Source organism: Monodelphis domestica, chromosome 6 (genome assembly GCF_027887165.1).
Source record: "Monodelphis domestica isolate mMonDom1 chromosome 6, mMonDom1.pri, whole genome shotgun sequence".
Classification (NCBI taxonomy): Eukaryota; Metazoa; Chordata; class Mammalia; order Didelphimorphia; family Didelphidae; genus Monodelphis; species Monodelphis domestica.
The window spans coordinates 126,784,091-126,796,099 of NC_077232.1; the positions used below are offsets into that span (position 1 = coordinate 126,784,091).

At 36.3% G+C, this 12,009-nt stretch overlaps 1 protein-coding gene across 5 annotated transcripts in view; it reads left to right on the top strand.

The window, feature by feature from the left end:
* KLHL5 (kelch like family member 5) overlaps nt 1-12,009 on the top strand; it is a 160,841-nt gene that overhangs the window by 133,619 nt on the left and 15,213 nt on the right. For all 5 annotated transcript variants that reach the window (XM_016423281.2, XM_056802543.1, XM_007507915.3 and 2 more), the window contains 2 exons: nt 5,965-6,189; nt 8,616-8,778. In XM_016423281.2, coding sequence (XP_016278767.1) covers nt 5,965-6,189; nt 8,616-8,778 — 388 coding nt within the window. The remainder of the gene's footprint in view (nt 1-5,964; nt 6,190-8,615; nt 8,779-12,009) is intronic.

Sequence of the window (12,009 nt, forward strand, 5' to 3'; positions counted from 1 at the left end):
AAGAATTACCACTGAAAAGCTTTGACTAAAAGTGCTTTAACTTCTCAACATGGTTGGCAAAATCCCACTTGATTTTGCAGCTATTAGTGCTTCCAATTGAGAAAAGACTGTACAGAAGGGGGCTAGAATTATGAGTGTCCTAATTAGAATGCAACTTCAAAGACAAGTGATAGAAATGATGGTCATGTATAGAAGTAAACACCACCTATCCACCATTAAAAGCTTCCCCAGTCTCGAGGCGTCATGACTCATACACAAACACACATATTGCTTTTAGCATATCACTCACTCTGTTCAAAACTTGAATTGGTTCCTTGTCTGAAATTTTCAGCCTGAATTTGAAAGCTACAGTATGACCTTCATCTACTTTTTCAGTATTTTCTTCCATTACTCCCTTTTAGGAATCTAGTCTAGTCAAACTGTTCTGTCCTGTATGTCTAGAACTGCCTTATGAGCAGAGTAGGACCAATGTTAGTTGATTAGCTGATTAAAAATATTCTTCCTTTCCTCCATGTTGTTGTATCATCATTCACTGTACCTGGAAAGCCCTTATATGTCCTTTCTACTACTCCAAATGCTACTGACCCCTTAAGAGACCAAGTCTTATAACTTTGTTTCTACTCTTTTTCATTTAATCATGTTCTATTTTACATTTGAAATCATTTATGTTATGCCTCCTTATTAGGTTGTTGGTTCCATTACAAGTCTTATTTATCTTTATACGTCTTCCAGCTTCCAATAGGTGCTTAATAAATGTGTGTTATACTAGATTGGATTAGATTGAATTCAAGAAAGTCCCTCTATGAAGCCTTGGGCTTGGTCATTTCAGAACACAATAATTCCTTCTTCCTGTGAACTCATGATATTTTTTTATCCCTCTTTAATCACACAATGCCTTGTAACATCTCTTGAATCATTGTTTGTATTTAATCTTTAGAATCCCTAATTAAACTAAGTTCTTTGAGGAAAGGAATCCCTTTTCATAAATTTTTGTATCCACCACAGAATATAGCACATAGCATATAGTAGGTGTTCAATAAATATTTGAATGAGTGATACATTGACATAACTGGTAGAGATAAAGGTATACATTTGTGACAGTTAACAGATTCTTTATGTGCCCTATGGGTCATTCTATACGTACTTATTACAATACTACCTTCCTGGTGTGCAACACTGTGTTTAGTTTTGCAGTGGGGAAATTAGAAAGATAAAAGAAAAATAAAACCTATTTCCTTCCTTCAAGGAGCATACAGTCTAATGGGGAGAATAAAATTGGAGAGAATAAATTCATGTCTTTGAAATAATTTGTAAGCAATACAAGATAATCTATAAGTGATCAAGTGCTAATTCATGTGCAAAAATGAGTTCAGAAAAAGAAGAGATACAAATAAGCTGAAATAGCACATGAAGGCTTAATAGAAGAGATTTGGGGTAAGGTATCTCTTAATGAATTACATATAAAGGAGGAATTATATAAAAAACAAATTAAAAGTAATTATTGTGTACCTAGCACATTCCATGCATTGTGTTAAGCACCAAGAGTGATACAAAGAAGTATAAAATGTCAAATAAGCATTTAAGTGTCTCCTAAGTGCACAGCACCAGACTAAGAGCTGAGTATACAAAGAAAGACAACAGTCACTGACCTCTCAAAGTGCTTACAGTCTAATAGGGAAGCAACAAACAAACAACTATTTGTACAAACAAAGCATATACAGGATAAATAGAAAGAAAAAAATGTGATCTTTACCTTCAGAGGATTTTAAATACTTGGGGGAGAGGGGATATAAATGGCAAAATGTTAAGTAACAATAAAAGATTTAAATAGTTCAAAACAACAATAAGTATAAAAAACTAATTTCTAAATCAACTCTACAGAAAATAATTGTTCCAGGAATTAAAAGGGAGGTAGAGATTACTTAAATTACTTAAATACCCAAAGTCAGAAAATACTTTATAGAAGACATAGAATTTGAACTAGATCTTGAAGGACTCAACTTAGGCAATGAAAATGAAAGAGAGTATTTGTTTATTGAAGGCAGGAAATCTTAATATATAACATTTGGGGGACAATAACTAAAGAACTTTGAAGCAGAAAATTCATGTATGGAAGTGGTATGAAATTAGGTTGAGGTCAAATCAGAGGGAACCTTAAATGTTAAATTAACAAATTTGGATTTTATCCATTTGCTAAGTCATCTTAACTTTTTGGAGGTAATAGACCTCTTCTCAGAATAATGCTTTTACATGCATAAAAAAATGTAAGTGTAAGATTACAAAGGAAATCAATTTTATTGGGATGCAGTTATCAAAATAGTTTTAAAATCTGTTTACTAAGAACTTTTGCTTTAGATGATGAAGGTTGTTGAAGGATTCTGAGTGAAAAATGACGTGACACATTAGGGAGACTAATCTGGTATACAGAATGAACTGGAGAGATAAAAGACAACACAGGGAAATCAGGAAGCCATTTTACAGCACTCCAGGAATGAAGTCATAAGGATTCTGTGTTTGAATCCCACCACCAGTTCACTCTTCCTTAAACATCATTCACCTGCTAAAAAGTTTTTCATAACTTTCCTTTGCCTACTGGATAAAGTCTAAATTTTTGAGCTTGCCATAGTCTTGCCCCAAAGGCCTTTCTAATTTTATTTCTCAACACAAACTTGCTCTAGCAAAATTGGAAATGCTTGTATTTACTGAATATCATTTCTGTTTACGTTGCTTCTTCCACCCAAAATGCTTCACCACTTTTTTTTTCTGCTCTTCAAATCCTACCTCTTCTTCAGGACTCAGCTCAAGTTCTACCATTCTCAATAAAGCTTTTCCTAACAAACCAAAGTGATTGTTATTTTACTTTTCTTTGATGATGTGGAAAGAGCTTGGGACTGTTAAATTAGGAGATTCTAGTCCCAGCACTGCCACTGTGTGGGACCTCAGGCAAATCATTTAACTCCTCAGAACCTCAGTTTCCTTAACTGTGAAATAAAGGGACTCAATTAGATGATCTCTGAGGTCCCTCATAGTTCTAGGACCCTCTAGAAATCTGTATATATATATCCATGTATCCCCAATAGATCCTAAGTTCCCTCGGGATTCTATGATTTCTTTGTATCTCCCATCCAGCCAGTGTCCTCAATAAGGATTTAATTAATCTTTCTATGATAAAATGGCAAACATGAATGATATAAAGTAATAAGCATCATATGAGTTCATATTTCTACCCACAAACCTGTTCATTGAATGAGTGAATTAATGAATCAAGTATTAAGCACTTAATACGTACACAGTGCTGTGCTACATGGTAGAGACACAAAGAAGAGGAAGACAGTCCCTGCTGTCAAGGAACTTGCATTTTAACAGAGGAGACAATACATATGGGAGATTTCAGCATCTAGTCCCATGGTTCTTAGAGCACAGCAGTAAAGCAGATGGTAATGTCGCTCTTTCATGTCATTTCCACTGATAAAATGATATGTTTCTGATGTTGAATCATTGTGCCAAGAACTCTAATGGCAAGAACTTTCTTTTCTGGATCTCCAGTAATTGTGGGTTTAGCATTTTTAGGAATAATTACAAGGCTGCATTGCTGTTTTCCAAAGCGCTTGGATCCTGAGCTATCCCAATTAGAAACAAGGTGATGATGATTTGACTTGCCTGGTACATACGATGTCCCATTTCTCTGTCAGGATACCTGGTTGCTTCAGTTAGGCTAGCTTGCCTAACCTGTGTGAGGTAATTAGTTGATCATTACTTGGGAGAGCTGAACCCCTCTTGACAGGTGTTGCCTCATCAAATAATGGCCTTGACAAACCTAGGATGAAAGTAGGACCAGAGGTTTAAGGGGAGCTGCCACTTTCAGGCTTCCTGTGTCCATCCGTCTTATTAGTTGATGGTGATGACAAAGATGGGCTTCCCCTCCACAATGATTTTCCCCCCTTAGTTATTAAGCTATTAAAATGTAGCTGACACTAGAAATAAGTACATCATGCCTTAGGTATCATCCCAATAACTGAATCTTCCACTTAGTTTGAGGGTTGGCAGTAAGGAAATGCAGGTGGAAAAGGGAGCATAGGACAACGCATTTCATCCACTAATAATTTTTAAAACTTAACCAAGTATCTTGGAAGGATCTCTTTTAGCAACTTCATTCTGGTTTTGGATCAGGGCCCCAATTGCTTTTGGCAGTAGATATTACTGTACCCAAGATCTTTGAGTAATGCTATTTCTCTAAGATTACAAGGTTTACATGAACAGAACTGATTGAGTTCTCATACCCATTTAGGCTCTACTTTTGGCAACAAATACTTTTCCAAATGAACAAATCCTTGTTCATGTTGAATAAAAAGAAAGAAAGCAAAAAATTAGGCATCCAAATAAGATTTATAGAAAAATATTCTTTACAGCTAAGACCTCAGAAAGACAGGACATACAAGGCACTTTTGGTGAAGAGAAGAACAACTCCAAATATTTAAATTTATAGGATTTAATAATGACAAAGTGATAGAGAAAAGGGTTCCTTCAGCCAAGTGATCAAAGAGCCAGAGCCCCAGAAGCCCGCTGTGCTCGAACCAAAGAAAAAAAGCCCCCACAGCATGGGTTTCAGCAAATTTATAAAACAAACCCACACCAGGGTGCAACACAAGGACTCAAGGAAAAGAGAACCCCAGGAAGAGTAAAGAATGCTGAGAAATTAAGTCCCCAGGGTACAACTTTTTAAAACACACACTTACCAGCTTTCCATTTTTTTTCCAGGAAAGGCATTGCCTTTTCTAAGAGGCCTAGGATAGTAATTAATTTTGGTGAAAGCTAGACTTTGGGATATTGATTCATTGTATTGCTTAAATAGGATGAGGTGCATGTAATGCTATGAAGGTTCATTAACAAGGTGATGTAATATCTGTTCTGTGATCCTAGATAGGTCTTTATACCTGATACCAGGTAGTTAAGTGTCCTTTGGGCCAGGAAGTCATAATTTTGAAGACAAGGAAGACTTTCTTGGCTGGTTAAGAGGCATTAAAGCAAGAAATGGTGAGAAGCAATTAAAACTACATAGGTGATTGGGATAATAAACAATTAGCATGAGGACAGTTGTCTGATTTCTTCATCTTTGAATTGCTTGACCATGACTAGGGGTATGGCCTCTAGCTGTTTTCTCTAGTTTGAGAACAAAGTCCCTATGATAGAAATTCTTGCAACTTTGTTTTGAACCACAAATGCTAACATAGGTTGTTTGGGTAGAAAATGATGGGGAGGGAGGGCCAGAGATATGTAAAGATTAAAATTAAGCTTCTGATAGCCAAGGATTCTAATATTAAATGAAAGGAGTACAGAGCAATATATAAATATGTATTTATGCCTTCTCTAGTAATACTGATTTATTTATATTCTAAGAGGATAGTATTTTATTTATAAAAGACCTAAGTAGCAGATGTATTCTTTTTGAATGAGGATCATACCATAACAGCTACATTAGTCATTATGTGTCATATTATAGTAGTCATAGTTTATCTGTCCTTGAGCAGAAACAAAACAAAAGTTCCTCTAAGTAGAGAAATATCAGGAATTCCCACTACTTAGGAGAGGTCTTCAAAAAATTATAAAACTTCTCTGAATGTCTTTCAGGAAATTTGTGGGTCTGTTGCCATCACATTTAAGTTTTAGAGCAAAATAAAAAGTTTCAGATAATCCGTTTTGGATGAACCAAATCTTTTCATGTGTCATCTGCTAGGAACTAGAGATGGTTCATTTTCTAATATCGGCATTAAGTATTGTTTATATGCATGTGAATATAGAAGGTGTCTTCAAAGATCTTAACTATTGAAGTAAAATACCTTAAATATATCAAATTAATAAAAATAAAAGTTACTCCTTTATATGGATAGCTCAATTAAAAGTTCCAATTAGGATGGTTACATTATTAATTACATAAATGTAATTTTGATATATATTACTCTAAAGGAGCAACAAGCATTGAAAAATATGATCTCCGAACAAACATGTGGACTCCAGTAGCTAATATGAATGGACGGAGATTACAGTTTGGTGTTGCGGTTTTGGATGACAAGCTGTATGTTGTTGGTGGTAGAGATGGACTGAAGACTTTGAACACTGTAGAGTGTTACAATCCCAAAACAAAAACTTGGAGTGTCATGCCACCCATGTCCACACACCGGCATGGCCTTGGTAAGTATAACTTATCGACTTCTTTTATAAAAAAAATTTGTTTCATTATCATACCTGATACTGCTGCCAATCACAAAAATCAATGGCCCAAAGATATGAAAAACCTGATTTATTATGCTCAGAGCATAGGCATCATTGTGTACAAAAACCAGGGAGCCCAGAATCTTAGTTTCCGCAACGTTATATAGGTTTTGGTAACATCAGCAGAATATTATATATATATGTTATATATATATATATATATACATATATATATATAAATACAATAGTATTTTAAAGACTAAATAAGGGAAAATAATAATTTACAAACCAAAGAACAGATGGCAGAAGATTTATATCAGGTAAAATAGGGAAGTAGCCAGTTAAAAAATACCAGACCTGCAATTGATAAGTTTGATTTTGCTAATTCTAGCCAACTGTGTGACCAGTTGCTCATCTTAAGTTAATGGTAGTATGAAAATTAAGACAAAAATCTCTTATGATTATAATGAGCCTCTCAGAATTTAGCTAAGTTGGTCCTTAAATGATAAGTATACAATCATTACCAAACCTGTGTCTTTGGGCACAGTTCACAGTTTTTATATTTTTTTTACCAGCCCAAAGTATAGAAACAGGAGAAAGCTCACTGTGGTGTTTGGCAGTGTTTAGGGAAGCTAAATAATGGCAAAGGGACTATTGCATACTTAAATCAAACCAGCCTGTGTTTGATCAGTTTGGTAAGAGGGTGATGTAAAAAATGGTAAGTGTATGGGAGAAATGAATTGATGTTAGAAACAGCAATATGGCTAACGGTGCTAGTGGTGTTTGTATAATTCAGTCTTTTCTCTTCATGATCAGTAGAGATGTTTAAAAGTATCTGATGTAATGGAGGAATTGGTTGGTGGTAAAGAGAATAAAGGAGGAATGGAGATCTCCCCCTGAAAGCAGGATCCAGGAGAGGCAGCTCATGTTTTGGGTTGGCTCAGAGAGAAGAAGAGAGGGGTTAAGTAGTTTCCCCCTTCAGCCTTCCCTACTCAACTATGGCAGCTCTCACAAACTGGCTCTTGGCTTCCTCCACTACTAGAGCCTAAAGATTTCTTCTCAGGAAGATTACTCTCCCCACCTCAAGCTGTCCAACTCAAACTTGAGTCACTTTGGGAAAGGACAACAACTTTAATATAAACTAAGTCAGCTAGGCTAACACAAAGAAAATGGCTGGCAGGAAGGGAATTGGTGAGGAAAGGGGGTGGGGGGTCCCTTCTCTAACTACCCCTTTTACTTCCCTCCTTGAGTTTGGGGAACTCAGGCCTTGGCAGCCTGGGCCCCCTGAGAAAGAATCCGGTTGACTGGCCCCCTGGCCACAGTTCAGACCCAGGGCACCTAGAGTTGTGAGGCTCAATGTCTTCTTCAGCTATCACTTCAGTTGGGAATTGGTGGGGGGAGAATGTTCAGTCACCAAAGAGGAAAAGGTGCACATGTCCCCAGGAGGAAGGCTTGGCCAGACCTCCCTCCGAAGCTTCTCAAGGCTGAGAGAGATCAAACTGAAATCTCAGTCAGAACCTTCTGACTTCTCAAAATTCCAGACCTCCCAGGGCTCCTCCCCCATCAAGGTGAGCAAACCCAGCATCCCTTCAGGTTGCCACTCTTCCTCAAGTGCAAACCCTCTGTCACACTCTGGGTTTATAGCTCAAACATCATATAGAAAAATTATAGGACACAAAAATGAAATTTATAGAGAGATCCAGTCTAGAGCCACTCATCTGAACTGTACTAGGTAAACTTATTCTTGATTATCTGTCCTTGAAGAATAAATGATTTCTCCTACTCTTAGCTGAGGAGAAGATGAACTGGAGGATTAGAATGACACATTTAATTTTAGATATGACACTGTGTTGATTTGTTCTGCTTGACCATGGATTTCTGTTACAATGGTGACCCAGAGGAGAGTGGAATCAGTGCTTGGGGAGGGTGGAGAGTGATATTCATGTGGGAAAAAACCCCATCAATAAAACTTTATTTTTAAAATGGAACAACGTCATTATCACATGAATACCATTTACCAGCTCCAAACTGATTGATTTGTTGTTGTTGTTGTTGTTGTTGTTGTTGATATAGTATAGTGGTAGGCTCTCGGTGACCGAGAATGACATTGTCTTTGTGCATTATCATCTACGGTGTACCCTCATGTGGCTTTGGAGTCCAAAGGCTGAGGCGCGCAGTGTGTGGCACATGGGGCCTGGGACGCCAGTTGTTACGGGAGGTGCGGCTGTGGCCTGGTGTTAATACTTCAATTATTATTGCCACTGCTTCTGCTTCCATCCAGATAATCATCTTAACACTCATTTTTAAAAAGAATTTTAGGTTATCAGGTCTCTTAAGAGTTTAATTTAAATGAGTATTTGAAGCTCCAGAAATACTTTTTAAATCATTTTTCCCCCTCTTTTCAGGTGTGGCTGTATTGGAAGGTCCTATGTATGCTATAGGTGGGCATGATGGCTGGAGCTACCTAAATACAGTGGAGAGGTGGGACCCTCAGGCTCGTCAGTGGAATTTTGTTGCTAGTATGTCCACACCCAGGAGCACAGTTGGTGTAGCAGTATTAAGTGGAAAGTAAGAAAATGTTCAAGAAATAAGACCTTTTTCATTTAACTATTTAAATGATCTATATTTTTTTGTTATTCTAAGTAAAGAAAATCTGTTAAAATATTGAAATACTGTTTAATTCATTGAGATATTTTAGTTATTTAGTACAGTCCATCATTAATTAATTATTACTCCTCTTGCTTCTCTCCCTCCTTCTTTTCTTTTGAATATTCAGGGGCCAACTACATTATCTACTTTATGGTTTTTCAGTGCCCTGTTTTCCACATGATGAAGTCTATTAAGTTATTAGATACAAGCCACATACCCAGTTTTGTTTCTCCACCAGAAAGCTGAAATGCCCAGTGAATATTTTTTTTCATATAGGACCTTATGAAAATTAATGAGGATTTTGGATTAACTGTGCATTTTGGTTGTTGGTTTTCCATTATCACAAATAATTATTGGCTATTTATATGTCTTCCCTTTTATAGAGTTATTACAGAGTAGGAAGGAATGAAATAACCTTTTATTATTTTTTATTGTTGATATTATATTACTATAACACTTATTATTTACCGTTTTTCCTAAACTTTGCCTTCAATAGGATTTTTTTTTCTTGACAAAATCCAAGCTTTAATTTTAAAACAATGTGCCATCTCCCCATTGTAGGGGAAGCTCTGGCTTGCCCAGTGCTACACAGCTGCCAGGTGGCAGAGACAGATTCTAAACTCTTCTCCTCTTACTCCAAATATTCTTTCTAACACATTGAGGTCACTTTGAACTCCAAAATTCTGAGATTACTCAAAGGAAATTTTAAAGATTAGGTAGTACTTGGATTTGGGCCTGAAAGGAAAATAGAATTCAAATGACAGAGAATGGAAAGAGAAACTTATTCTAGGTAAGAGGAATAAAAGCATAAAAAGAAGAATGTATAAGGTGTCAAAAAACTCACAAAGCAGAATAGGTAGCAAAAAGTTGAAAAGACAGACTGAAGTCAGTTTTTGGAAGGCATTCAATTCCTTGTTAGATGTTGCATCCTCTTCCACAATTACTATGTTCCTTTCCATTGAAATAGGTATATTATATTTACTAAATAAAAAATTGTTGCTTTTAGGCTTTAAAAATTATTAAGATGTTCTCATTTCCCCCAAATTTTCACTGGCTTTATCCATAATAGGATCCATGCTTCTTCCATGTGTACTTGCTTAGAATTATGTAACCAAACTATAGGTAAACAAGAATTTACCTACAGCTAAATCACTAAATAATTTATCTGCAAGTTAACCTATGAAAACTGAAAAACATTTTAGGGGCTTGTTTATTTTGTAATTTACCTATTGTTATGGTGAAAATCACCTTTAAAGGTTGTTAAAATATTAAATTATGGTCGCCAGGGAATTCAGCTATGTAATTCCCTAAATGAAACACTAAGTCAGAATGGAGTTTATGGTGCTTTAATCACAATGGGAGTAAGAAAAGGGGAGAGAGGAGAAAAGGGAAAGGGGTTAACTCAACCTCTGGCCAAGTCAGAGGGAGATTAAGCCCAAAGGGCCAAGGTAGAGAAGGAACTCAGTCCTTAACTCAAGTGAGTGATCTGAAGGGAAGTTGTCTGCGGGCCTCCTCCCTGCTCAAGCTCCTAGCACAAACTGCTGACACGCCCTGTCCACAGGAAGTGAGCGAATTCCAGAGGCTGTTCCCTACCTCACTTCCTGTGCCTCACAAGTGCCAATGGTGGCTCTAGCTTGACCTAGGACCACCCAGAGGTCTGTCCTTTTTACACATGTCTGTTGAGGGCCATAATCTCAAATAATTAAATCTTGAGCTTTTTGCTGCAGCTCTTCCTAATCTCTACCTGAGTAGGGTGGAGATTGCAGTTTCTAAGACCTGACTCTGTTACTCCAAGTATCTCCATTGTCATTGATCAGGAAATAGCTAAATCCCATCCTCCAAAGAATGGTCTCAACAGGGTGGAGTAGTTTTGAAATTCACACTATATATGCTCTTGCTAACTAAGGGCATAATTTTTTCTGATAGACATTTTAGTTCTTGTTAGACACACCAGGAGGATAAGAGAAAAGAATTTAAATGAGTTAGTTTTTTTGGTGGTTTTTTGTTGTTGTTGTTGTTGTTATACTAGTATTTTCCACTGATGTCACTAAAGGAATAGAAATGAAACTTTATCATTGCTTACACAAACAACACAAATCCTATAGATCAGAAAAATATATGGTGCTCTCTTATTGGCCTTTAGAATTAGTATGAAATAGTTCACTTGGAAGTTTTTCACAGTGGCTGACTTCGCAGTTCTTCCTAATAGAGTAAAAGTTCTTAATATGAGTTCTGTGAACTTTAATATATAGAGATATAATTATATTTCAATTTAATTGGTTTCTTTTGTGATCCTCTAACCTCATTTCCAAATGCCAGGGTTACTAGATGTCTTGAATTGGATTTCTTACAGATATTTTAAATTTAGCAGTGGTTTGTTTGGTTGTTTTTTCTCTTAAAAAAAAAAAAAAGATGAGTCTTACTGCCTTCAGGCTTGATACTCTATTGCACCACCTAACTGCTCCATAGGAGAGGGTTTAGGGAGTAAGATAAAGAGTTCAGTTTTGGATATATCAAATAAGATGTCCACTCAGCATGCAATTCAAGATATTGGAAAGGCAGATCGAAATGGGAGAATGGAGGTCAGTAGAGAATGAGGCAGGAGAGGTAGATTTAAGAATCAGGACATAGAGCTGATAATTATATACATGGGAGCTCAAAAAGTCAAGTGAAGTAGTCTAATGGGGAAAGAGAAGAGGACCCAGCACAGAAGCCTGTGGGTACTGCAGTCATCCAGGGATGATCCTGAATGAGGATATTCCAGATATCTTGAAAATTGATTAGTCATTGTTTTTGTTATAAGTAACATGGATTTCTTCTGTGTATATTGAGATCTGGTCTAGTTATTCTTAACATCTTCTTTACTTCTGGCTCCATTTCATTAAATAGTAAAAGGGTAATCTTGATTGATTTTCCCACTTCTATGTTCCTTAAATTGATAAAATGCTAGATCACTCACTCATAGACTGAAGTCCTTGAAAGCCTTTTGATAAAGTAATAGATTCTTGCACATTTGTAAACAATTTAAGATTTACTTACATTTCTTTTCAAAAGTATTTCATCTTCTAAAAGTTGCTTTGCAGACTACCTTTTTCTAATTTTTTTAATCAGGATATAACAGTTTGTCAGAAAAGAAATGATTAATTGGGA